The sequence below is a fragment of the Peromyscus maniculatus genome, chromosome 23, assembly GCF_049852395.1.
Source record: "Peromyscus maniculatus bairdii isolate BWxNUB_F1_BW_parent chromosome 23, HU_Pman_BW_mat_3.1, whole genome shotgun sequence".
Classification (NCBI taxonomy): domain Eukaryota; kingdom Metazoa; phylum Chordata; class Mammalia; order Rodentia; family Cricetidae; genus Peromyscus; species Peromyscus maniculatus.
Window position 1 is genome coordinate 9,637,489 of NC_134874.1, and position 27,355 is coordinate 9,664,843.

General features: G+C 53.0%; 2 protein-coding genes across 3 annotated transcripts in view; one reads left to right on the forward strand and one right to left on the reverse strand.

Moving 5' to 3' along the window:
- Positions 1-937: 937 nt before the first annotated feature.
- On the forward strand, positions 938-17,143 carry LOC107401396 (activator of apoptosis harakiri). The gene is made up of 2 exons (XM_076561087.1): positions 938-1,336; positions 17,017-17,143. The coding sequence occupies exon 1, from the start codon at positions 991-993 to the stop codon at positions 1,267-1,269; it is 279 nt and encodes a 92-aa protein (XP_076417202.1). The 5' UTR covers positions 938-990; the 3' UTR covers positions 1,270-1,336; positions 17,017-17,143.
- A 6,205-nt stretch (positions 17,144-23,348) lies between these two features.
- Positions 23,349-27,355, reverse strand: part of Rnft2 (ring finger protein, transmembrane 2) — a 59,766-nt gene continuing 55,759 nt past the window's right edge. For both annotated transcript variants that reach the window (XM_006970803.4, XM_042268476.2), the window contains exon 11: positions 23,349-26,376. In XM_006970803.4, coding sequence (XP_006970865.1) covers positions 26,242-26,376 — 135 coding nt within the window. In that variant the 3' untranslated portion in view covers positions 23,349-26,241. The remainder of the gene's footprint in view (positions 26,377-27,355) is intronic.

Genomic DNA, 27,355 nt, shown 5'->3' on the forward strand with positions numbered 1-27,355 from the left:
TCTGAAGTCACTGGCTTGGAGGCACCTCCCTGCTCCTCCAGGTCCAAATCCCAGTGGATATGACAATGGGGGGGGGTCCTCTCTGACACCCTACTGAATCCCAAGAACTAGTCGGCACCCTCCCCAGCGTACTTTCCGGGCTGGAGCGGAACTGGATTGGTCTTCAGGTTAGGTCATCTCACCAGGCGCCAAGCCAGTGTCTTACAGGGTCCACTACAATCCATAACCCCATTAGGAAAGATAATGTTCACAAAGCAAGCAGGCAATAAGAACTTCTCTCTAGAAAGGTCCCGGGGCGGGGGCGGGGCGGGGTGGGGACTGGAGTGCAAGGGCAACTCGCCGGAGTTGGGGTCCAACCCCTCCAGCTCCAGTGCCCCCCTCACCTCCATTTCAGATTTCGGGCTCTCACCCCAGGATGTGCTTAGGTCAGGTCACCAGAAGGGGGTGTGAACGCATGTTAGGAGTGTGTGAACCGACCCAAAAGCTGACAGGTGCCGAGTCAGCCCCGAAACCGGGCAAGTCGACTAGAATCCCCCCTGCCTCCCGCCACCCAAGCCACACAACAGCCCGGGGATCTTTTCAAACAACCACCGAACTCGCTGGAGCGTCATCCCCACTGTGCGCCGAGCTGGCTTCGCAGGCTGCGTCCGAGCTGGAGCTCCCGCATCCCGAGAATCGAGACAGTGGACGGACGCCTTGGGCCAGCATCCCCGAAGCCCCGCGTCCCTGCCTGTCCCCGCCTTGCCGGCGTCGCTAGGGTTAAAAGTTACCTCTCGGCTGCTTCTCCTGCACACATACACACACACACACACACACACACACACACACACACACAACCCCCCCCCCCGGGCCGGATGATGTAACCCCCTCCCCGCGCCCTCCCCGCCCCCTCCACCATGTGACACTTTAATTAATAATAGCGCCGTCAGCACAACAAACGCGCGGCGCAGGGCGAAACTTGGGGTCCGGGGAGGCTCCTCCGCGCACGCCATGTGCCCGTGTCCCCGGCATCGCGGCCGCGGGCCTCCGGCCGTGTGCGGTTGCGGCGACGCTCGCCCCGGGCTGCGCTGGGCGGCGGCGCAGGTGACCGCGCTGAGGCTGCAGGCGCTGGGCGACGAGCTGCACCGTCGCGCCATGCGGCGCCGCGCGCGGCCCCGGGACCCGCTGCCTGCGCTGCTGCCCGCGCTCCGCGCCCGCTGGCCCTGGCTGTGCGCGGCCGCGCAGGTGGCGGCGCTGGCGGCCTGGCTGCTCGGCAGGCGGAGCGCGTAGGCGGCGCGCGCGGGGCCTTCTTGGTAGGGGGGACCGGAGCCGAGACCCAGCCCGGACCGAGCAACAGGTACGCGGGCCGGCGAGAAGGCGAGCGGGCGAGCCGGGGAGCTGGAGGGAGAGCGAGCGCGGCGGCGGGAGCCAGGGCGCCACCTCCGGGAGCAGCTCGCTCCTCTTCGCTTGCCCTGTCCCCTCTCGGCCCAGACCCGGAGCGTCTGCTACGCGCTGTTTCTTTCTCTGTCTCTGTCTCTGTCTCTGTCTCTGTCTCTGTCTCTGTCTCTGTCTCTGTCTCTGTCTCTGTCTCTGTCTCATACTCTGTCTCTCTCTCTGTCTCTGTCTCTCTCTCTCTGTCTCTCTCTCCTTTCTCTCTTTCTCTCCTCTCTTCTTCGTTTTCTCTCTCCCTCCCTCCTTTCCCCGCTTGTCTCTCTAGGTTCGGTCTTCACTCTTCCCCCCCCCCCAACACTGCCTCTCTCCTCCCCTCTCCGATTTTCACTCTCCTCTCACTCTGATTCTCTCTCTTTCTCTCTCTCTCTCTCTCTCTCTCTCTCTCTCTCTCTCTCTCTCTCTCTTCCCACCTCTCTCTTGTCTTTCGCTCCCTTCTCTTTCCACCCTGTCCTGTCTTCTCTTTCTTCAATGTTTTCTCTCCTCTTCCCCTCCTCGGTTGTATCTGCACTCTTCTCTCTCTCTCTCTCTCTCTCTCTCTCTCTCTCTCTCTCTCTCTCTCTCTCTCTCCCTCTCTCCCCTTTCTTCTCTCTCTCTCGCTCTCCTCTCCTCTTCTCTCTCTCTCTCTCCCTCTCCCGTCTTCACACACTCTTTCCCTCCCTCTCTCTCCCCTCGCCCCCCTCTGTTATGTCTCCACTCTCTCCTCCCTCTCTATTCTCTCTCCCCCTCCCTCCTCTCCCGCACAGTGGCTTTAGAAGGACTTAAGCCGTCACCGTCGTCACCAGCCCCAGTAAACACACGGAGCAGAACCATACTGGACGGAGCTAAAAGCCTCCCCCTCCCCAGTCCCATCCACGCCAACAGTCACTCCAGGCTTGCTCAGGTCTCCATCTCTCCGCTCTTAACTCCCTGCTCCCCCGAGTGTCACATCTGCAGTTTGCGAATCCTCATTCTCTGTGACAACCCCCCCCCCCGCCTCCATCCCCTCCCATGGAAGTTTCTCACTGGCTGGGTGCTGGTCCTCGATCCCCGACCCCCCAGGCAGGCGCACTTCAGCGTCCCATCTCCCGGGTAACTTCGTGGCTCCTTTCACCGCGAGGTGTCGCGGTTTAGAGCTTGGCCTCCTGTCACCCCCAATGGATGCGGTGTGAGGTGTGGGAGCCTGCTGTGTGCTCCCGGTGGTCACAGGGTGCTGAGTGGGTGCTGAGCGTCTCACGTTTGATGCCCAGTGGCTGTAGGTGGGTCCTTGATAGGGGGACCTGGGAGCACCCGCTGTCTGCCAGGCGTTGTGTGTGCTAAGCTAGTTGGGGGGGGGGGGGGTAGAAGTGTCAGGGTCACCTTCCTAGGTTCTTGAGTAGAGAGGATTCAGAGAACGGGAATGGGGGGCACTAGGTTGACCTCCGAGAGTGGGGGTGAAGACCACAGGTGAGGTAACCAGAAACCCGGAGACGTCGCGTCGCGCGCGCGCCGATCCCAGCCTAGCCTCGCGGGCGGGCGCGCAGACACCTTGGAAAGCTGGCGCCGCGCCGCAGGGAGAGGCGGCAGCCGGAGCGTGGGGGGTGGCAGCGCCCGGGGAGCTGCGGGGGTGAGCAGGGTGTGAGCCGGGAGCGCGGGCGACAGATGTCGCGTGGGCTCGCGCAGCCCCGGGCGCTGGCGAAGAGAAGTGTCGCTTCGGGGCGCCCTGAGCCCGATTTCCCGGCTCTGGAGGTCCCATGCGCTGCTCCCCTTCTGTCCCTCCTTCCAAAAGTGCTGCTGCTGCCGCGGAATCCCGGGGGGGTGGGATCAATATTTTTGAGGGTGCCACAGATTTGTGGCAGAAAGAAGGAGAGAGAGAGGAAAGGAAAAACAGGTGATGAATTGGGGAGAGAAAAGCAGGTTGCCGAGTTGGGGCGGGCGGAGCGGGGCGAGGGGGCTGTAGAGAAGAAGAAATGGCAGGTGTCTATAGGAAGAGAAGGAAGGTTAATAGAAAGGGGCCCGGGATGTGGACTCTGGCATCGTGGGGGTACAGGCGGGATGGCAGAAGCCCAGGAGGCCGAAGACTCGGGACCAGGGCTGGAGCCTGTAGCCTGTACAGGTGTGCATGTATGTCAGAAGTTGGGGTGCTCAGGGACCCCGAAAAAAAGGCTGCGGTCTAGGCGGACCCGGTACTCCAGTCTGCGCCCTGACCAGGGTGAGAAGTTGAGAAACTGGAGCCCGGATGGCAGGGGTGGTGGTGGTGGTGGTGGTGGTGGTGGTGGTGGTGGTGGTGGTGGTGGTGGTGAGGATTTTCTTGGTGTGGTGTGGATGTGGATGCAGGAGACAGAAGATAACTCTCACCTCAGAACTGGCTTTCTTCCTACCCCAGCTCTGTTTCTGTCCCAGAGGAAGCTCCATGCTGCGCCCTGACACAGGCACCCCCAAATACACTCCAGTTCTTGGCTTCTGGCTTCTTCTGCCTGCTGCACCCCCACACACATACACACCAGCCACACCCATCAGGGTTCTCACCTCTCTGGTGCTCCTGACCCGTGAAGGTGCCAGTGCTTTTCTCCAGCTGGTCCCTTGCGCTTCCTGAAGCCCATGTTGGGGTTCCTCACCTTGGGCTCCACACCTCCTCCTTTGACAAGAGGACCAAGCCCATCATTTCCTAGTCTGCCCAAGTTGGCTAGAGCAAAGAAAGCCAGCTGAGAGGGTAATAGGTTGAGTTTTGTGTACCAGAGGTAGGGTGTTCTCCACTTTACCCAGCGTGGGGGATGGAAATGCGCGTGCCTCCTTCTGTGTCTGGGCGAGGGTGTTGGACTGGGGGACACCACTCCAAATCTCTTAGGGGCTTAGCTTTAAGCAGGGTCTGTGGTCCCAACCACCTAGTTCTGAGACCCAGCTGGGAGCCAGTAACACTTTGTTTCCTCAAAGTTACCAATAAAAGCAAGCGAGCAAGCAAGCTCTGAGACTCAGTTTTTCTGTATGTAAAATGGAGACAATCATAGCACTGAGCTTCCAGCACAGGTAAAAGTTAGGTGGGTTGCATGTACAGTGCTGACTGATCCCAGGTGGCGGTAAGGGCTGGGGGCTGCTGCGCAGCTCGGTGATGGATCACGGAGCTTGTGTTTAACGTGGATTCAACCATGGTAGCAAAGTAACAACAACAAACAAAATAGCTACCCATACTTCCTGAGCATGTATGTATCAGCTGGCCCTCTTTCCAACATAGGCCGAATTCTACCATGCTCATTGCTGGCGGATCGCACCATCATTCTTTGGGAAATTTTTAATTTTTATCCTATTTATTCACTGTTCGTGGGCACACAAGTGCAGAGGTCAGAGGACAAGGGGCAGCTGTTGGTTCCCTTCTTCTGTGTGTGTGTCCCCGAGAGAGCACACTCAAGTCGTCAGGCTGGGCTGCTGATGCCTGTACCCACTGAACCGTCTGCCCACCCCTAGCCATTCTTACTAGCCCGCTCGGGAAGGTTCATGACAGAATATGGTGATATAACGGAGCAGGCAGTGGAGGCTGGAGGATGGCTCCGTAAGGTCAAGTGCTTGCTGTATGAGCATGGGGACCTGAGTTTGGATCCCCTGGGTCTGTGTACGTGCCCTGTGAGGTAGCATGAAGCGAGAGAGAGAGAGAGAGAGAGAGAGAGAGAGAGAGAGAGAGAGAGAGAGAGAGAGAGAAAGCGAGCGAGAGAGCGAGCAGAGACAGGTGATCCTGGCCAGCCAGCCTAGCTAAAATGGTGTGTGTGTGTAGGGGGAGACTCTGGGGGGAAAAGATGGAGCAATAAAGACATCTAACTTCCACCTCTGGCCTCTGCATGTGCACACATGGGTAAAGTTATCAGAATTTGCATATATAGGAGGTAGGTTTAGGGACCAGAAGGGCTGGCAATGTGGCTGGGCGCTGAAGGGTTTGCTCAGCATGCAGGAGCAAATTCCTGGCTTCCACCCCTAGCATGGCAGTGTGACCTCAGGTAAGAGCCACAGCTGCCTGTAAAAGGGTAGCCATCCTCTTCCAGGGAAGATGGAGGTGCTCTGACAGTAGCTTTTTAGAAGTGGCCAGGGCCAGGCCTGGCTCTTAATTCACTCGACTTGAACCGGTCAGGGCCATTCTTGTCTCTTTCAAAATGGGGAAGATGCTCTCAGGCAGAGGGCATTTATTTACTGGAGTCTCTGCAAAGTGTGAGGGCAAGCTGGGGTTTCCAGTGTGAGGGGCTGGCCACCTCTTCCCCTGGCCTGGGGGCTGCAGTGGAGGAGGGGACCTGGTAAGGTAATAGGGGAGGGGCGGGAGGATGCATCTAGGGGGGCTGGTGAGGCCAGGAGGAAGGGGTGAGGTAACCCAGTCAAGGCCCAAAGATACCGGAGAGAAACAAAAGAGGCTGTGTGGTGAGTGGGGAGGGAGAGAGCTGGGAGCTGCGTGCCTCAAGAGGGGGAGGGGAAGGAGGAAGAGAGGGAATGGGGCCCTGGAATCTGTCTTTGAAAGGGGAGCCAGGGGAGGGCAGCAGACTCCTGCTTTGGGACCAGAAGAGGAGAAAGGAGGGGCCTGTGGGCCCCAGAAGCAAAGTGGTCAGCTACAAGGAATCTAATGGGGAGGCCTTAATGAATTAATGCTGTGGCAGCTGACCGGCCAGTCAACTAGACAGGGCACTTTTGGGGATTAAGTGGTTAAATCTGGAGGTGCCTCCCAGCAGGCTCCGTCCTGCTTGGCAGGGGAGGGAGTTGGTCACTGCAGGCCGACAGCTGCTGAGGATGAACTCTGGGGAAGGGGCCAGATGTGCAGGACAGCAGCAGCCTTCTGGCCGCCAAGCTGGTCCCTGTCTAGAGTTATTCACTTGCCTAGTGAGAGGACCACCAGCGCCAGCATTAGCCGTGGCCGCAGAAACAGCTTCACTGGGTAATTAAATATGCTCCAGATGCAGCCAGGTGGATCCAGCCATCCCACCACTAGGTTTTGAAAAGCCAACCTACCTGGGAGGAGGAAGGGACCCAGCTTCTGTTCCCCTCTGCTCATCTCTAATGACTGTGTGACCCAGCGCTGTTCAGCGCTGCACCCGCGCCTTCCCCCCCCCCACACACACACCCCTCGAGACTTGCTGGTCCCTGCTGCACAGCTATGCACTGGGAAAACAAATCCAGCCGGAACGAAGCAAGCTAGTTGTTCCCCCACACACACACAGAACCACTTTCTCTTATTTTCAACCTCTATTCTCATCTTCATAGGTGGAGTTTTATGCTGCTGGTGATGGCATCCAGAGCCTCGGCTGTGCCAGGCACCGGCTCTACCCATCACTGAACTGGTGATCGCTTCATGCCCACGGTTTGCTAGGCACTGTGGGCACAGACAGGGCCAAGAACCAGAAGTTCTTGAGGTCATAGAAGCCGTATCTTATGTATTAAAAAAAGTTTGGCCGGGCGGTGGTGGCTCACGCCTTTAATCCCAGCACTTGGGAGGCAGAGGCAGGCAGATCTCTGTGAGTTTGAGGCCAGCCTGGGCTACCAAGTGAGTTCCAGGAAAGGCACAAAGCTACACAGAGAAACCCTGTCTCGAAAAACCAAAAAAAAAAAAAAAAAAAGTTTGTGTGTGCGCACATGGTGTATTTGTGTGTTCGTGTGTATGTGCACATGTGTGTGTGTCTGTGTGTCCACAGCCTAGGTGTGGAGGTCAGACACCAACTTTCTGGAGTCAGTTCTCTCCTGGGGATCAAACTCGGGTCCTCGAGCTTGGTGGCAAGCACCTTTACCCACTGAACCCTTTGTGATACTCCAGGGTTGGCCGGTCCTGCATCCTTTGACTTTTTTTTTTTTTAATCATTTGTGCTCCCTATCCACTGCTGTTGGCTGTCCAGCTGTTTGTGGTGTGGTAAGGAATGCCCCGTGGCTCGGCTCCGCACAGACCGAGCTTAAAAAATGGCCAAATTTTCAAGAGTGGAACTCTGGTACAGAAGTGCTTGTCAGCATTTGTGTGTTCCAGAGACTGTCTAGAAAATGTGAACTCATGGTAAAGACTCAAAGGAACCTTCTAGACTCTCATTCTAGAAGATGCCTAGAATCTAGACACACACTGCCATCCACTCCTGTCCCCCACCACGGTCATCCCTGTCGCTAGCCTGAATACATCATGTGCCTGACAGCTTGACTCCAGAGCTGGCGGCTGCCATCCCTAGCTGAATCTTTCTTTCTGTTTATCTGTCTTCCTTTTCTTTAGAGTCAGGGTCTCGTGGCGTAGGCCTGGCTAGCATGCAACTCTCTATATAGACCAGGCTGGCCTCAAACTCCTAGAGATCTGCCTGTCTCTGCCTCCCAGTGCTCGCCTTTCTCTGGAATGTTCTTCATGGTCTATACCTCTAGCCAATGAGGGAGTGCAGAGAGCTCCAAATCTTGGCCGTGTCCCCAAAGCCTTGGGGTGTTTCCTAGCCTACCTGATCCCTGGGCCAGGCATCACATCTATCATACAATCTTGGCTGTAGTGCTTTGGACTTGATGAACCATTCAGGATGCTCTCATGCTAGCAATGGGGCGATGGCTTTTAGTGCGGTGACTTCTGATCTCTAGTGGGGATATGCTGAGCCCAATGAAATGGATTCCGGAAGAACTGCCATTTTGAAAGCCAGCCCAGATTTAAAATACAGCCTATAGGGGCTGGGAATACAGCTCAGGGAATGAACTGTTTGCCGCCCAAGCATGAGGACTTGAGTTTGGATCCCATATAAAAGCCAGGCTTTGCGCGAATGCCTGGAATCCCAGAGCTGAGGAGGCAGAGGCAGGCAGATCCCCGGAGCTCAATGACCACCTAGCCAAACTGGCAGTTCAGTCAGGTTCAGTGAGACGCTGTCCCAAAAAACTAAGGTGAAGAGGAAGTGAAGATATCTGACACTGACCCCTGTGGCCTCACAGAGACACAATATCCACACAGACAGACAGACAGACAGACACACACACACACACACACACACCAAAACAAACAAACAAACAAACAAACAAAACAAAAGAAACCCCACCTGTTGGCAGACCATGGGACTTACTCATCAATTATGACTTCACCATCAAGAAAATTCACCCATACTTCATGCCTGAGGGGGAGCAGCTGGGGGGCATGAATCCTGGAGTCAGGCTGGCTTTAATTAAAGCTTCTACCTGCCATTTACCAGTTGTGGGACCGTAAGCACATCCATTTACCTTCCAGACCCTGGGTGCTCCTCTGTGAACTGGAATCACAGTGACGGTCCTGTCTATCGATGACCTGGCCCCACATCACCCAAACTGTGAGACACCACCCCCCCTGTGTCTGGTGTCAGGAGACAAGCTGATCCAACCTGCTGTGTGTGGCCTGGCATGGGTGCACCTTGGAGATGGACAGTTTGGGTTTCTGCTGCTTTTCTTTGGGGTGGAGGTCAGCCTGTGTGCCCACATTCATGGTGCCGGAAAGAACCCTAAGGGCTTTTTTGATCCTCAGTTTAAAGCAGCTGCTAGCGCTTCCCTCTCCCCCTATCTGTGACTCAGCAGCCTGCTGAAGTCACCAGGTCTAAGCTGAGAGAGTGACCGCATGGTCAGCGCCGTGGGTCACACTCCCAGGCTGGCTTTGAACTCCTCATAATGGAGCAAGCAACCATGTGCTTTCACCCCTCACCATACCCCAGCACTAGCACTGTGAAGAACAGAGTTGTGGTTGTGGGGAGTCAGCAAGTCCCTGGCAATGACCCAGTAAACCTGACTGACGTCATACTCCTGTACTGCAGCCCGTCTGGGAGAGGAGTCACTGTCTTGACCAATTCTCAAAAGGGCTGTGACAACACCCCCTTCCCATACCAACTTTCTGGAACACATCCAGACCCGGACAGGATATTAGATACCATCCCATCCAACCCCTGTGCCTTGCAGATGGGGAAACTGAGGCCCAGAGGGAACCCCCGGTGGTAAGATGGGGTATGCTTAAAAGCCAGCTAGTTGTTCCTCAGAGCACGGGTTGAGTATGACAACCTCCATGTGGAACAGGGCCTCAGCTGCGCTCGATTCAGGATTTTCCTGCAACATTTACAAAGCAGGCGTGCTCCTGCAGAAGTCCGCATTTCCAGTTTTTCTTGAAAATATGCAAAGTTTTAGTGACATTCTCTATGTCCACGTGGCAGTAAGACCCCTACATACAGGGGTATGTGGGTGACAAACCCATCAACATCACAGTTCACCCTGGCTCACTCTAGGGGGCTCAGTGAGTTTCAGTGCACACCTGTGTGGGGGGGGCCTCCCTGGCAGCCCTCCCTCCACCTGGAAGCTCCCCCTCCCTCCACCTGGAAGCTCCCCCTCCCTGGCAGCCCTCCCTCCAGGCCCACGCACACCTGTGCGGATCCCACTTTAAGCGCCTGAGCTCATCCATTGAGATCTTCCCCCATGCGTACTGAAAGGTGGGCATCAACCTTTCTAATGCATGAATCACCGCTTCTCTATCTAGCTCCCTCCCCCGTGGACTTCCACCCTTCCCCACTTTGTAACCCTAGAAACCAGCTCACAGCGAACATTTTTGTTTGGACATCCTCCAAAACACGTATTATAACATGTAGCACATAACGGGTACATCCGCCCTGATATTGGTCAGTCCGTGTCTGTCCGGCTTGGGCTTGGTGGCACGCAGCTGTAGTGTATGCTCAGGAGTGTGAGGCAGGAGGATTGCTTGAGACAGGAGTCTGAGGCTAGCCTGAGCAGCAGAGCAAGACCCTGCCTCAAAAAGGAATGCCCAGGTTATTTGGGTTCGATCCTGCGTTGAGCTAGCCCTTCTGAAAGCCAGTTGTTGGGTGTGGCAGCGGAAGGCGCTATGGTTCTTTAGTCTCCTCAGACCCTAAAGAAGTCAGTCACCTCCTAGGTTATGTTGACACCTAATGATTGATAGCAGGGGCCAGGCTAAGGGGAGCAGACACTTTTCCCAGGGGGTTCTCAGTCCCACTAGCTCCCCTCAGCCTCCCGCATGAAACCTCAGATCGAGACTGAAGTGAGAACTCACTAGAGCAATCTTTCCTCGTCAGGGATGCTGCCCCAAAGAGCTTTCCTCCAAATCTCTGCACTGCACTAGGAGAGCTTTCGCCATCTGACACCATCCACACCAAGCCGCTGGGAGCTGGCGTGCTCCTCTGTCCGCCAGAGTGCGGCAGAAGTAGAATTTAGCATCATGCCGGGCTTCGGAGACCGAATGGTAGATAAGAAAGAAAAAGTTTGGCAGTGGTGGCGCACGCCTTTGATCCCAGCACTTGGGAGGCAGAGGCAGGTGGATCTCTGTGAGTTCAGGGCCAGCCTGGGCTACAGAGCGAGTTCCAGGACAGCCAGGGCTACACAAAGAAGCCTTGTCTTGAAAAAACAAACAAACAAACAAAAATAGAAAGAAAAAGGGGAAGAAAGATAGACTGTTGGTAAATACACATTAACATCCCAGGCAGAACTAACTTTAATTCCCTTCTGGGCAGGGGAGATTTGAAACACATCATCCTGTCCTTCTGCCAAATTGTACACACGTGTATTAGATCATACTTGTCACCTAGCTGCCTGTGTCTCCATAAATCTAGCTGGACGATTTGAGCACCTCTAATCTGAAAATATGAACTCTAAAACACTATGTGTTGGCATGCATGTGTGTGTGTATGTGTGTGTAATTTCGCCTGTGTGCACATGACGGCTCAAGGTTAATGTTGGGTGTCTTCCTCTTGAACCACATAACCCAGAGCTCACCAGTCCAGCTAGTCTGCCTGGCCAGCTTGCTCTGGGGACACCCTGTCTCTGTCTTCTAAACACAGGAATTACAGTTAGGTTTCCACACACCCCTTGGCCTTTTAATTTTAAAAAAATTAAATATTTTTTATTATTTTTTATTATTTTTATGTGTATGGGCATTTTGCCTGCATGTATGCAGTACCCACAGAAGCCAGAAGAGGGCGTTGGATTCCTCCTGGAACTGGAGTTCAAGGTTGTTATGAGCTGCCATGTGGGAAGCTGAGAATTGAACATGGTTCTCTAGCAGAGCAACAATTGCTTTTAACCACTGAGACATCTATCTCTCCATCTCCCATATTCCCCGACACCACTTTAGTAATACTAAGCACTTCAGATAAAGGATACTGAGTGTGTGTGTGTGTGTGTGTGTGTGTGTGTGTGTGTGTGTGTGTGTATACATACTCACTAAAGGAGAAAAGGACTTTAATGTTTAAACTTCCATTGCTCTGTCTCGGCATGTTCACTTTTTGTGGTGTTGGGAATGGAAGCCAGGGCCTTGCTAGTCCAGTGAGCCCCAGCTCAGCTCTAGCACCATTCAGTTTATGTCTGTCTGTCTGTCTGCCTGTCTTTTTTTGAGACAAGATTCAGCTGGCCTGGAAGTCACAGAGACCCACCAGCCTCTGCCCCCTGAGTGATGGGATTAAAGGCATGTGCCACCTTGGCCCACCTCGGTTTATGTCTTTCTTTTTTTTTATAATTTGTTTCACATGCATTTATGTTTTTGCCTGTGTGTATGTCTGTGTAAAGATGTCGGGTCCCCTTTTAGTCTGCTGTGTATGTCTGTGTAAAGATGTTGGATCTTCTAAAACTGGAATCACAGACAGTTATGAGCTGCCATGTGGGTGCTGGGAATTGAACCCAGGTCCTCTGGAAGAGCAGCCAGTGCTCTTTAACCACTGAGCCATCTCTCCAGCCCCGGTTTATATCTTTCTAATCCACATGTAGTTTACTTTGCCAATCCAACCTTCTGTTGGGGAAACACTTTTAAGTCCTTTTACGTGGCTGCTGTGGTTATAGATCAAGCTGGAAGGGGGTCTTTGGGCATATGTGTCCTACAAGTGAGATCTGCAACCCTCAAAAAAAAAAAAAAATGCACACCCAGGCCAACCCCTCACTGTGGGACTCGGTCACATGGAGACTACAATGTGAGGGACACATGCTCATTATTGGTACACACAGTTGTTTCTGGGGCTCGTGTCTCTGTGGATATCACTCAGTAAACAGTGATTTAACAGGCCCTAGAGCGGGTCCCTTTGGCAGCTGCAGGGCCGTGGCTTGGATGCATCCCCAGAAGGCGAAGGTGGAATGTGTAAAGGCCTTGTTTTATGCTATTGTGCTACCTCAAGATGGTAGACCTTTTAAGTGTTGGGGCCCGGTGGAAGGTCTTCCAGTCACTGTTAGGTGTATCCTTGAGGATATTGGGACCCCGGGCTCTTCCTCTCTCTTGTTTCCTGGTCCACATGAGGAAAGCAGCTTTGCAGTATCCCACATCCCAGCCTCAAAGCAATGAAGTCCAAGCAGCCAGCCAAAATAAACCTTCCCTCTTGGTATTACCTCCGATACTTTGTTAAGGTGACCGAAAGCTGACCTGGGAAACCCTGAGATTCCTTCCATGCTCAGTGATTTCCAGGTAGGACAGGCAAGTCAGCCCAGTTGCTGGCTACTTAGAAAAAAAACGTCCGATGCAACACGGGTTCCTGTTGCTTTCTGGTGCGGTTCCCTCCCCATTTGTCTGAATCCCGGTTGTTCCGGTTCGCTTTCATGATCCCTCTTATAGATGGGAAAGGCCATGCTTGTGTCTCAAGTCTCAGTTCACATGCTGGGTCTTCTCAGAGGCTGCCTTGGTGGGTAGGGCTTGCCCTGTCCGCTTCTCTGTTGCTGTGATAACTTGGGGAGGAGAGGGTTTATTTCATCGTATACCTCATCGTATACCTTGTAGCCTATCACTCAGGGAAGCCAAGGCAGGAACCTGGAGGCAGGAACTGAAGCAGAGGCCATGGAGGAGTGCTGCTTACTGGCTTGCTCACCTTAGATTGCTCAACCTGCTTTCTTATACAATCTAGGACTAACCTGCCCGCGGGCGGCACCGCCCACATTGGGCTGGGTCCTCCCCCATCAATCATCAATCAAGAAAATGCATCATGGGTTTGCTACAGGCCAATCTAGTGGGCACAATTCCTTAAGGGTCATTCCCTCTTTTGGGTGACTGTAATTTGTGTTTCATTGACAAGAGCTAACCAACACAGAGCTCCATCCTGATTTCTATATAAGCTATAAACACCATTTGGTGACTAAGTGTTCAAATGTGAGCTACAGGGGGAACATTTCTCATTTAAACCACCACAAGCATTGACCTCTGACCTGTCATGCCTTCCCCGGTAATACTGAAAGGCACATCAAGGGACCCTGCCCCTCATTAGCACAGAGATCAAGGCTTAGCACATAGTCAGAACTCTATGAACACGGTAGGTACCCGTAAGTATTCCTACCACTTTCTCCATTGCTCCATCCTCCTGCCTCCACCTCCTGCATGCCGGGATTACATGGGTGCCACAGGACCCCCCAACTGTCTCCATTACTGCTGTGGGCTCTGCTGATTTCCGTCCCATAGCCTTGTGGTCAGGAATCGACCAAGTGAGACTTTTTAGGTGCCATCAAAGCTAGTTTTCATAAACTAAGTCAGGTGTGTGTATCAGTTGAGTCAATTGATGGCTTCAGTTCTAGATTCTCAGAAGGTAGAAAGTAGCCCCAGGAGAGTGTAGGGATCCTGGTGTGCCACATCCTCCTCGTGGGGAAAGGGTGTTAGCAGATGGGTGGCTAAGAATCTTCTTCTGCCAGTGCCTAAGCAAGTCTCTAGAGTGTGAAGTCACCAATTTGGGTCCCACTGATGTGGACTGTGGGGACCGTGTGTTTGACTCACCGTCGTGAAGTCCGATGAGCATCGGTCCCTTGTCCAGGGAAGAGGCAGAGGCTAGCCCCAACCTGAGTCATCAGAGGAGAGGTTGACAAGGGTTCAAGACAGAGATGTGAACAGGGCTTAGAGTGATGTGGGGCCCCGAGGTTGGCAATAGAGGGGGGCTGTCACCACTCAACAGGGCACAGTGGGGCTGGAGCTGGGGTTTTTTGGTCTGTGACCAGTGAGAAAGTCCCCTGAAGAGTAAGTATCCAGGGTCTAAGGTCTCTGTGTCCCCTTCTGGCCACACTCAGCAGGAAGCTAGACACCACAGATACCCACCAACATTCGGGACTTTTTCCAATCGGGAAATAAAGATCTGTGGGCTTTCTCTCAACAACTATGGAGTGCGTTCTTCCTGTTTGTGTCTCCTCTGATAACCTCTGTCACCTTCGCTTCTGAAATCTTCCAGGGGTGGCTGTGCATACCTCAAATCCTAGTACTGGAGAGGTGGAGACAGGAAAATTGTGAGTTTTAGGCCAGCCTGGGCTACCTGGGTAGATCTTGTCTTATCAAACAGCAAGCAGAAAAGAAAGTGTCTATGAACAATGACTCCCCAGGACATCCCATTCCTCACATCCCTAAGCAACCATCACTCTGCTCTCGGGGTCCAAAGACGGTGCCTCCTCTGGTGAATCCTTCATGTAAATGCATGATACTCCATCTTTCATCTTCTTCCTGGTTTCTTTCACTTAGCATAACGTTTTCAAGTTTGATCCATCTTGTGTATGAATCTGTAGTTCATTCCCTTTTTATGGCCACATAATATTCCATGGCCTGAGCCGACCACATTGCACTCAATCCATTCATCTCTGATGCACATTTGGGTGTTTGCATGAAGCTATGAATGTCTGTGCACAAGTCCCCCCCCCCCCCCCCGTATCTTTTCATTGGTAGTTTCAAATGTTTACATAATGAGCTTTAGACATTTTCACCCCCAGTTCTCCTCCCTCATTCCCCCCTCCCTCTCCCACTGACACCCTTCCTCTCAACAAGGTCTCCTCCCATCTCCAGGTCTTCTTGAAATCCACGGTCCACTGAATTTAATTAGACTGACCAGCCCAAGTGTGGGCGAGAAGCTTCTCGGTGGAGCAATGACAGGCTATCTGTGGCTACACCACTGAGGACAGTGTGATGCCTTCCCACCAGTATCCATTCAGGAGTCCCTCTGGGATGGGTGGAGACCCCTAAGTCCCTTCCCCATCCATGATGAAACGTTGATGGTCCCAGTCTTGCCAGAAGTCGGACGGCCATGTCATGTCCACAAGACATCTTTTTGATACACAGTCTCTCCTCCCCAGCTCTTTCTGACCCCCTTTGGTGATGTCTCCTGGGCCTTTGAGGAGTTGTGATATGTGTCCCCATGGGTGTGTGTGGGGGGGGGGTTAAACACTCCACCATCACTTATTTTCAGTGTTTTAACCTCTAGGACAATAATGGCATGAACGCTATGCCAGCAACCAACCACTTTACAGTTGCATTTGAGGCCTGTCCCACCGGAGGGAACTCTTGTCTGGTTCTGGTAAATTGGATCAAGAACCCTTTTCTGGGGAGACCAAGATGGAACCCTATTATTCCTGTTTGGCTAAATAGACGTGTTATCAAACTGCCTTCTAACCACTTGGGTTTATACTAATTGATTGGTGCCGCCTCCAGCCTTGACCAGACAATCTTCTCACTGGAGCAGGCCGTGTTTCCTGGGTGCTAGTTTTTGATGTTTGGGGCGTGCGCTCGCTCACTCGCCTGCTAGCTCTATCTCCTCCCCCATACTCAGCCCCAAGAGAGCCTCATTGTATCCTGGCTGATTCTTAGGAATCCGATTCTCAGTAGGGATCTATCTCTCTCTGGGGGCCTATGTGCTGCCTCTCCTGCCCATGTTTCCACAGACTGCACCTGCTCTTCAGGAGAGAAGTAATAAGAGCTTCTCCCACACACACACCACCCCTGTGGCCCTGGAACTTCCCACGGGAAAGGGACACAGCAGTGGCTCATAGCACAGGGCACTGGGGTGTGTGTGCATGTATGGATGAGTGAGAAAACTAGCTCTGTCTGGAACATGGGGAGATGGAGGTGTGAGCCAAGCAGACGAATAGGCTGCTTCCAAATAGGGAAGGATAATGAGCCTCTGGATTTTCATTCTCCATCTACCTACTGACTACCTAACTACTGACCTACCTACCTCACACCCACCATTTATCAATTATTTACCTATCAATCATCTACCTGTCATTTATCTATTCCTATTAATAAACATTTTAGTTTTGGTATAGAGAGTGGTACTTACCTTCAGGGCCCAAATTCAATTCATCCCACCTCCTCACCCCCAGACAGGATCTTATGTCATCAAATGGACTCACCTGGAACTTCCTAGTTTCTGGGACTGGCCAAGAATGACCTTGTACTCCTGATCCTCCTTCCTCTGCCTTCCAAGGCATGCATGACCATGTATGATTTCCTGCAGTGCTGGGGGTGGAACCAGAGGTTTCTTGCATGCTAGTCTACATAGAGTTTCTCTATGTAGCTCTGGCTATCCTGGAACTCACTGTGTAGACCAGGCTGGCCTTGAACTCACAGAGATCTGCCTGCCTCTGCCTCTCCAAGTCCAGGGATCAAAGGCGTGCGCTCCCACGCCTGGCTCCAATTCTGTTTCTAGTCACAGATGATGCCCATGCAAATGTACAGGTCTGAAAGCAGGTGTGTGTGTGTGTGGGGGGGGGTATGGTTGGTGCACTCAGGTAAGGAAGGCTGTGACTGCCACATGGACAGAGCCTCTGGGACTGTGAGAAGAGGAGCCCTTTCTTTCCCAATCAGAGCTTTGTGTTGCAAATCCCCCTCTCCCCCTCCCCTTCTGCACTGACATCACCCCGGAAGCCAGACTGCACTGACAGAAAAACAAATCTTTATTTCCACAGGTTGGCGAAACCCTGTGTCCTTGGAGGAAGCTGGTTCCCGTTTTCCTGAGTGGGGGGAGCCCGGAGCTTGGAAGGAAGCGGAGTGGAAAGACCCACCCAGAGCTGATGGTGAAAACACGGACTGAGGAAGCCCCTCGGGAAGTCCAGCTGCAGAGATAGCCACCCCAATGCTATTTACATATAGCTATATATATATATACATACACACAAAAAGAAAATACAAAATTCTGTATCTGTGCATGCCTGCGGGGAGACGTGGTCCCTCCCCTTTCCGCACCTTGCAATGTGAACTTTGAGACTTTGTAACGTCTGGGGCAGCAGGGGAGAGAGATGCTTGCTGTTGTGTGGAGGCTGAAAAAACTCACATGGACCGGTGGGATCAGCCTCAGCATGGACCAAGCGCCCAGGACAGATGCTGGCGTGAAGTAGTGAGAGCGCCCGCCAAAGGCGAGATGGACGAAGATGGGGGTGGGGGTGGGGCGTTTGGTTGGGGGCAGCCTCCATTTCTTGACATGTCCCATCCTCTCTCTCTCTGTCCCTGTCTAGACAGCTCTCTAGATTCTCATGGTTGGTCACAGCCAGAGAAACGGGATGTCATTTTCTTTTCCTACCTATCTGGTGTGTGTGGTGCTTCACTTCAATTTTCTTGGTGCTAAGTGTGTCCTTGGCATGGCCAGAGTCGTAGTGACAGACCCGGACGACGGCCGGGGGATGACAGGTTTCTATTTTGCTCTTTGGATATACTCTCTCTTTTTTTTTTAAAGGGCCAAGTGACAAAAGTACCACTGGAGAGTCTCTATGCGGGGGAGGGGGAATGCTCCCTGGGGCTTAGGAGCCACCCCCTGGGGGCCTGGGAGGGAGGAGGGGTAAGCTAGGATACAGAAGCTGCCTAGGAGATGGCAGTCCCCCCTCCCCCTTGCAGCCGTACCCTGAGAGACTGCTGTGGCCTCCCCCACTTCCTAAGGGGATTCAGGGCTTAGGTTTTTATAGATTAAAGAGCCAAGAAACGGCTACATTCTGATGGAGCGTGATTTATAAGCAGGGGATGTTAGGGGAGGGGGGAGGCGGACCTTTTAAATGAAATGTCCGATTCCCCTGCTCCTCAAACACACATAGGATAAGCTACTGTTTTCAGAAGTTTCTAGAAGGGCTAATATAAATATACATATAAATACATATATATATGTAAAATGAAGCTGTGCGCCTGACTGATATTTGGCTGCAAAGGCTTACTGCTTCAGAAGTGATGATTTAATTTTTGCTTTCATTAAAAGAAAAAAATTTTTTTTCCCAACAGAAACAGGTATTATTCCTCTGCACGGATATTTTATTACCTCCGTGGCAGTCTTTGTGGCTGAGGTGATGGTGAGGGAGCCTGCTGTGGGCTCAGTGAGACAGTTAGTCTGAGTTTTGATTTTTTTTTTTCCCCTTTTTAAATTTCGGAGACAAGGTCTGGCCCTGGAGCCCAGGCTGACCTCCGTCCTTGAGCCTCCTGTCTTGACATCTGGCATTTGGGACACTGCCTGCCAGGGGACAGTCACTTTCCCCTGGCTGGATCTGCAGGTCACAGATGCATGGTGCCTGGGGATCAGGGGATCTGCTAGGAAGCATTAGTTATTAGGGTGCACAGGGCTACAAGGGGAATGGTCCCACCAACTATGCCAAGCGTGACCAGGTCCTAAAGTGCGCACTCTCCCAGTTTGCGCCCTCCTCCTTCTCCATGTCGAATCCATGCCTTATATTTCTTTAAATAACCTATTAAAGAAAACGCAACTGAGAACTCAATGCCCTCCCCACCCCATCCCACCCCGCCTTAGCTGCCAGAACTGAACTCGGCAAAGGAAAATAAATAGCTTATTTGGCAGGGAGGCAGCAGGCAGCAGGCCATGCCCTCGCCAAGCCGGAATGACATAGAATGATCTGGAAAACGCTCTCTGTTTGTATTTAGTCCCTTTCCTAGCGAGGAACAGAGCCCTTGCAAAGCACTGTATTTCCAGGGAAGGTGCTTGCTATGGTGGAGATCACAGAATGTCAGCCCCTTTAAAGAGATATCGTCAAGATGGCAGTGGGGACATGCTGACCCCGGAGAAACCCAGCGCGAGGGTGAGAGGTCAGAGAATACCTCCCTTTTTGTGTTTTGTTTTTGAGCCTGACATTGCCTGTTAGCGGACGATATCTCCCTGGAGGATGTGAACTCCAAACACAGGGGTTGGCATATCCGGTGATTTTCATTTCAATGAAGCTGTGTTGCTGAGAGAACCCGGGCACCCATGACCTCCCGATGGAGCTTTTCAGCCAAGTCCTCTGTAAATACTCTCCTGTAGTAATGGAAACCACATATTTATCGGATCTGGGGGGGGGGGTGCGGGTGGTTGAGGCTTGGCTCGCATGCCGCCTCCGCCTTTCCTTTGAGTCCTGCCCCGAATTTGATGGGGGTTGTTTTTAAATGCTGTTTTTATATGAGGTTTGACTTCTTGATGGACATTTGTATTAGGATACTGAAGCATGCTAGCTGTGTCTCTCTCGTCTCCACGGTCTCTGATGTGGTGTTACTTGGACTGCATGAGATAGGGGGATGGGCTTTCTGTTGACGGTGTTACTACAAAGAGAAAAAAAAAAAACAAAACCCAAAACTTCCACAGTGTGTGAAATGCTGGCACCAGCCCTGCCTTTATCCGCTGCCTCCCCTGGCTGCCAAGGAGCATTGATTTTGATTTGCCTCTCCACAGAGTCTGTGAAGAAGGAAAGAGAGGGAGAGAGGCTTTGAAATAAATTTTAAAAAGACCTCATGCTGGGTTGCAGCAGAGTGTGTGTGTGTGTGTGTGTGTGTGTGTGTGTGTGTGGTATGTGTCCATGCAAAGCCTAGGAGGCCTCTGAGATCATTGCCAGGGAGCTGGCTGTGTGAGGAGATGAGGCGCTATCTGCCACCTGGGTCCAAAAGCGGCTGCCTGCTCTCTGAGGGTGAGGGCCCTGGAGTCTGTGGGACTGAAGCCTTCCAGAGTAGGTCCACTCCCTTCTGGAAGCCTCCCTCCTTTACCTCATCCTCAACAAGCAAGAGCTCTGTTCAAAGTTTGGGGTTCCATCTCCCTTGGTCTAGATGGAGTCTGAGTCAGGGTTCTTTTGGAGAGCGCAGTACAGGCAGTGTCCTGATCCAGGAGCCCCCCCCCCAATACTTCCTGTCACCATTCCCCCAGCGTCATCGTTGTCGTGGGTCATACTTCTTCCTCAGCTCTGTGGATAGCCTTGTTCTGTTTCTATTGTGTTGAGGGATGGTGACTTAAACATACTGTTGCAGGATAAAGAGGATGTGAATGCCCCGATGCCACGTCACACAGCTGAGCTCATGTCTCGTGTGCACCTGACTCTATGGTCATGTCTCTGAAATGGACCACGTGTCCCTTTCCTCACCGAGAACTGAGGGAGGAAGCACCCTGCATGCGTACTTTTGGGAGACACTGAGTCACGACTGTGGACTATTTATGTTTGTTGTTACTGGTTTTTTTGAGACATGGAGCCCAGACTGGTCTTGAACTCACTATACAGCAGAGGCTAACCCTACACTCCTGATCCTCCTGCCTCTGCCTCCTGATTATAGGTGTGGGCCACCATTCCTGGCTTGTGCTGTGGACTGTTTGAATGTCCAGAGTGAACGGTTAGAAGCTGCAGTGACCACAACACAGGTTCTCTTCTGTGTTCATACTGTTTTCTTTTCTGAGCCCGAAGTCAAATTGGGGGAAACCAGGGGGTCAGAAGTCAGTGGAGGATTTGGGGAGGCAGGGATGGAGGGAAAGCAGATTGTTCCCACTCGAGCTGATCAGAAGCCCCACAAAGAGGGTACGCTGACATCACAGTGTCTTTTGAAAGCGTTAGCCAAAAGTTTATCTTTTTAAACGTTTTAATCGATTCCGTTGACACCTGTTTATTGAGCAGCTACAGCGTGCCAGCCGGAGACCTCCATCTCGGGACAAACTTAGTCATGGTACAGCAACAGTCCTTTTGGAGACCAGATGCCATGAAATGTCCCTTTTCAGTCTGGCTCATAATTTCTAACAGATCTGCCAGGTCACCACTGTGACCCCACGCCTTGCTGGCAGATTGCTATATGGTATTTTTCTGCATGCCACGCTCTGGGCTGAATGCAATTAAAAAGCTTGCTACGCTCTCTCCTCAGCAGGAAGATGGGTCCCTTTGTACAATAATCAGAGACCCCTTCACAGAGTGAGTGCCGCCGCTGCCGCCGAGCGCTGCACGAGATGCTTTCCAAGGCCTTTCCTGAGAGATTCCCTGCCTTAGTGCTAGTACCATTGATCCCATTTTACAGGTGAGGAAGCCGAAGGCAGCCGACAGCGAGGTGGCTGAGCCAAGGTTGGCATTTTGAGTCTGTGTGATCCCCCAAGCCAGTGAGGTACCCGTATTATATCAAGGGGCTCTGATGTTGCTCATTTAAAAGCAAGCATTGTGTTTGGTAGCAAGGTTTTCTAGCTCGAGGGCAGGTGGGCAAGGACACACCTGTGGCCACCATGGAGTGTCTCGTAAGCTCAATGGGAAGAACACCTTATTTGGGGACACTTGAGAGCAGAATGGATGACTTCAGGGGTTGCCCTCAGTTTCAATAAACTCCCGGGGGCGTAAGGGCTTGTCTAAGGTGCAAATGGCCTGTCCCACTCACTTCCTAGGCTGTGGGATGTTTTTCTTACCTCTCTCATCTGTCTTCTCCCCCGAACCCCAGACCCCCGAGGTCTTTGCACTAGAAGAGTCAAGGAGCCCATATACACGGCAGAGGTGGCTGTGAGGGCATTTGGAGCCTTGGGGGAGAGGCAGTTAACTTGGGGGACATTCTGTCTGGGTCCCGACATTGTTGCCTTGTGCTCTTTTGTAAGGGGAATTTCCTACCTGGACGCTTTGTACATATTTGTTACACTTTTATTAAAAAATTGATTGTGCACCTCTCATGAAGGCCTTTGCGTGTTCATTTCCTCTGGGAAGGTGGGGTCTCAGAGACCACGAGAGGACCATGGCTGCACAGTGACAGCTGATTCCTGACCTGCATAGGCCCCCTTCAGCCTGCCAGAGAGCAGAAGGCCACACCCTTATCCTCCCATTTGTGTGTGTGCTCATGTGTGCTTGCACATGGAGGTGAGAGGTCAACCTCAGGAGCTGTCCACTTGTTTTGTTTTAGATGGGATCTCACTGTGTAGCCCTGGATAACTTGTAATTCAGTAAGTTGACCAGGCACTCAGAGGTCTACCCGTCTCTGCTCCTAAGTGCTGGGATTAAAAGTATGTGCCACTGTGCCCAGCTCCACCTTGTCTTTGGAAGCTGGGTCTCTTCATTGCCCTGCAGCTTGCTGAGGCAGCCAGGCTAGGTGGCTAGCAAGTCCCTTAGGGGCACAACTGTCACCTGATGCTATTAATTTACACAGAGGTTTCCACCCCTGTCTAGATCCCTGGCAAGCTCTGTATTTACTTCTCTAAATTAGTTTGGTTTTTGAGATCGAGTTCACTATAAATCCTCCTCTCAGTCTCACTGTACTTGTGAACCATGACCACCAATTCCACACCCCCATCCAGCGGTGGGGTGTGCCGTAACAGCACCCCTTTCCTGATCACCACCAATTCCACGCCCCCATCCAGCGGTGGGGTGTGCTGTGATGGCACCCCTTTCCTGACCACCACTTCCACACCCCCACTCAGTAGTGGGGTGTGCTATGACAGAACCTGGCCAGCAGTGAGATGTGGGGCCTCCAGAGTGACAGGTCAAAATGCCCCGAAGGCCCCCTCAATTCAGAGTCAAGGATCCCCTGGTGTGTTTTTGTGGGTACTCAGGTCAGAGTGGGGTAGTCTCAGACACAGCCTATGCTACGAGCCTCCTTTGGGATGTCCCCGGAGACCGTCTCCCCAGAAGTGACCGTCCAGCATGGCTCCCCCTCACCTCTACTCTTGTGTGTGTGTGTGCACACATGTCGATAGGGAGGCCAGAGGTCAACACTCGGTGTCTTCATGTGTCTCTCTCCACTTCACGTTTGGAGGCAGGATCTCTGAATTCGGAGCGAGGCTGGCTGGCCCCAGGAATCCGCCTGTCTTCCCGCCCCCACAGATTTGCTGCCACACCCGGCTTTTTACGGGGGTACATGGGCTCTAGGGATCCAAACTCGGTCCTCATGCTTCTGTGGCAAGCATCCTCCCTACGAGGCACCTGCACAGCCAACCCACTTTCTCTTCTTCCTTTCTCGGCTTCTCTAGGGAGAATCACCCGCTGCATCCCCACGGGTGCCGCATGCCCCGAAACAGGTCTATCTGGCTTCAGGAGGCAGACTGACCCACGAATACAAGTTGCGTCCACAGGGGAGGTTTATTGGCAGAACGGTCTCAAAGACACCAAAGATAGCCCACGTGTCCCAAAGGAAAGCACCGCAGACCTCAGGACTGCCGCCCATTTTGCCCTTAGCATCGGGAAGTTCCCAAGGCTCCATACCTGTGTGTCATTCCCTTTGGAAAAGGCTGGCCCTGTTAACCTCTGTCCAAAGCAGGTTTCTCTTCTCCCCACACACTTCTTGAAGATTTATTTTGTTTGAAATTGTGTGTGTGCATGGGCCTCTCTCCTCCCCCCACATACACACACTTGTACACGCCCTATGTGTGCCGGTGCCCATGGAGGCCAGAAGAGAGCTTCTCATTCCCTGGAGCTGGAGCTGGGAGCTGCACTCAGGCCCGGGGAGGTGCAGTAAGCACTCTTAACCACTCTGCCCTCTCTCCGGCCCCTCCCTACATCCGTTATTCTCAGGTTCTTCTGCACAAACAAGACGCTGGGGACTCAGTGCCATCTGAGCCTGTGACCCACAAAATACTGGGAGCCAGAGACAGAACCCCTCGATACAAAGGACTCACGTGCCAATCAGACGAGGACTGTGGCAGGGTTCTCCGGGGGACACCCTTCCCATAGCTCGGTGTGCGGGGAAACTCTGCCTTTGCTAGGGCAGAGGAGGAGTCATCTAACCTGGAAGAAAACCCCTGACGGGATATATGAGCAAATAAGATCCTAGACTCCATCAGCTCACTGTCTCTAGGGAATGCCCCGACCTGTGGCATTCTTTATATGGCAGGTGTATAGTTTATATTTACACAGTGCTAGAAAAGTAATGGGGGTGGGTGGTAAAACCATTGGAGCACTCATCAGTGACCCACCCTGTTAGTGTACATTTTCTCTCCCTTTTAAAGTCTCATGTAATCCAGGCTATACTGGAGCTTGCTTTGTAGCCAAGGAAGGACCCTGAACTTCTGATCCTTCTGCCTCTAATTCCCAGGGCTGGCATGACAGGTGTGCACAGCCATGCCTCGTTTATGTGGTGCCGGGCATGGAACTCGGGGCTTCCTGCATGCTAGGCAAGCGCTCTACTCACTGAACTACACCTGAAGATCTGTTAGCTTTCTCGGTCCCAGCATGTAACATGCTAGGTTTTGTGGCCCTACTGATGGCTACAGGGTATAGGGACATCGAGGAGTCATGCAGAGCTTCGAGTCGCCTTTCCCAAGCCTGAACTCCAATGGCTGCCTCTGCTCTACCCGACACTACACTTCTGTGAGTCTCCCCCAGCTCCGACCCCTCCACAATGCAGACAAAGCGATCTCTCTGATAAAAACAACTTGCAGGCGGCTCCACTGCTCTCCCTAGGTACCCCCTCGGGCCAGAGAGAACAGAGGGACCCATCCTCCCTCTCCTCTTAGAACATCCAGACAGCGAGATTGTTTAACATCACGGCTATTGCCATAGTAACAGAGCTTAAAGAATGCCGTGGTCTCCTGGAAAGGGTGTCTTGCTGGTACCAGGAAAGAGCCAAGGAGACCAAGCAAAAGAAAAAGTCCAGGAGAGGGGTTGGGGGGGGGGCATGAGTCCTGAATCTACTGTGGGGGAGGGAGATGGCAGTGAGGCCCCCATCTCCCCCAGGGCATGTATGCTAATCTGCCCACTAGCTGTTCACTGTTTTCTCAAATGTGGCTGGGGCCAGCCTGTCTTCAGGATGTCGACAATGAGAGAACAGAGTTGGGAGAGGGTGAAGGCAGGCTTCCAGAGGCTTCTGTGCGGTCACCTGTGCTATCTTAACCCAGGTTTCCAAGCAGAGAGACGGGAGAAGCAGCTGTGTCTTAGAGACTTGAGTGAAGTGCACCTGGGTGCCTGCTCCCAGCGTTCCCTGTGGTCCATCTCCGGCGTTCGGTTAAAGATATAAAGCAGTCTTTTAGAGACTCTGGAAGGACTGTTGTTTCTCAGAGCTAATTAACTCACTAGAGAGAGGGAAGGAAAAATGGACTGAGTGCTCCTGAGCCGTGTGCCATCTATGACGTGGATTGAACTGTTAGCTCCCCAAGGCTCCCAGGAGGGGTAGCCATGTCCACCAGAGCTTTGCACCAGGCCTGAGCTGTCAGCAGGGACAGTACAGAAGAGAATGAGGAGAGGAGAGATGACAGAGGCCCGGTAGCATGCACTTCTGGACCCTTTGGAGATGGGCTGTCCCTGGCAGAGCCCGGGAAACAAGGACTCGGGAAGGTCAAGTCTTTCCACGGCTCCCACCACTTGACCTCAGGAGCCAGCATTCAGAGCCTGCGCGCTCAGCAGAGTCTGCCTCCGCTGTGTGCCCAGGCCACTGATCCTCAGCCAGTGTGGGGACAGAACAGCCTCTGTGCTTTCGACAAGCTAGCTCTGCTGTTCCTTGTACTTGCAGCAACAGCACCAGGCAGAGCCGGAGACCCATCGGCCTGTGCTAGCTGGGTGACCACACCTCACTTCTTATCTCGGTGATCTCCCGGAGGTGGGTGAAGCCTGGTGCTCACGTGTTGAACTTTCTCCCCAGTGGCTCTCATTTGCAGACCTGGGTCACGTGCGAGAGGCTGCACTCTTTCAGCTCATACCGGTTTGTAGCATCGAGTACCAGCAGCAGCTGGGAGCAGTTAAATAAGGGGGGATTGTGTAAGGGCAATTCCTCCATTTCGAGGGGACGGACCACCTACCTGCAGGGAAGCCACGCCTGAGTGAGGAGGGCTTCCCTTTCTGGCGGGGCAGGATGCACACACTGCACCAGGGTGATGAGAAATTTGTCGGTGGGGAGACCCTGGGGCCATCAGGTGGAGGTGGTGGAAGGCAGGAGAAAGCGCTGGAGGTTTTCCCAGGAATCCTCGGGGCTGGGCTCAGCCGTGCCGGGCCCTCTGGCATCTCCAGACACTTGTGTTCAGCTCAGTACACCTGCAAGTGTGCCGACGTGGCCCCATCCTTCCAGCAGCGCAGGGTATCCACGGCAACCGAGCGGCAGAGCGGGCAGGTGCGCTCCCGGTCCAGCCACAGGCAGAGACACTCCTCACAGAACACGTGCTGTGACGGGGACAGCGGCAGGAATGAGTGTGATCGGGAGCTTGGGGGCAGCAGCAAACTCACCAGGCCACCCATGCCCTCCACGAGGGGAGACCATGGGCCCACCATGTCTAAAATAGAAATGCCAGTAGCTGGTGTTCTGGCTGGAAGGCAGAGGTGGGGCCTGGGGAAACAGCCCTGCGAAAGTAGCTCCTTCTGTGGGAGGGTGGGGTTGGCTGGGGGTTTTGGCACACCTCATCAGCATGTGCAAAGGTCCTGAGGCCAGAATGCATGGGGGTGCTGAGGCAGACAGACACACAGAAAAAAAAAATGAATATGAGGTCAGAGGGCTGATGAGGGGCACAGACTGTACAGGATCCTGTGAGCCATGTGAGGACTTGGACAATTCTTGTTTTGGTGGACATCATTTTTGAGACAGGGTTTCACTCTGTAGTCTAGACTGACCTGGAACTCACTATAAAGCCAAAGTTGGCCTTGAATTCTTGGCTGAGCTTGCTTCCTCAGCATCCAGATGCTGGCATTGCAGGCATGAGGCGCAAGGCCTAGTTTGGCTTTTATTCTGGGAGAAGCAAGGAGCCACGACGGTAAGGCTCTGAGGAATGACCTGATAGGATTTCCTTAAAAAAAAAAAAAAATGGATAGGACCTCATTCAGGCTGCCATTGGACTTGCCATGTGGTGGAGGATGACCTTGAACTGCTGACTCCCCTACCTGTAGCTCCCCAGTGCTGAGGTGACAGGTGTGTGTGTGTCCCCACTGGGGACTGACCTCAGCCCTTTATACAAGTCAGGAGAGAACTCTGCCAAGTGAGCTTGCATTTCCAGCATTCTGTTTATAATTTGATAAATTTAAACGGCCCATTTGCTTGTTAGGTTGAGGACACGCTGGTCCACACATGTCCCCGCACAGGCCATATTACTTAACTTCCTTGTGACTCACTTTCTTCATCTGTAAAATGGGGGTAGTAACCTTGTCTTGG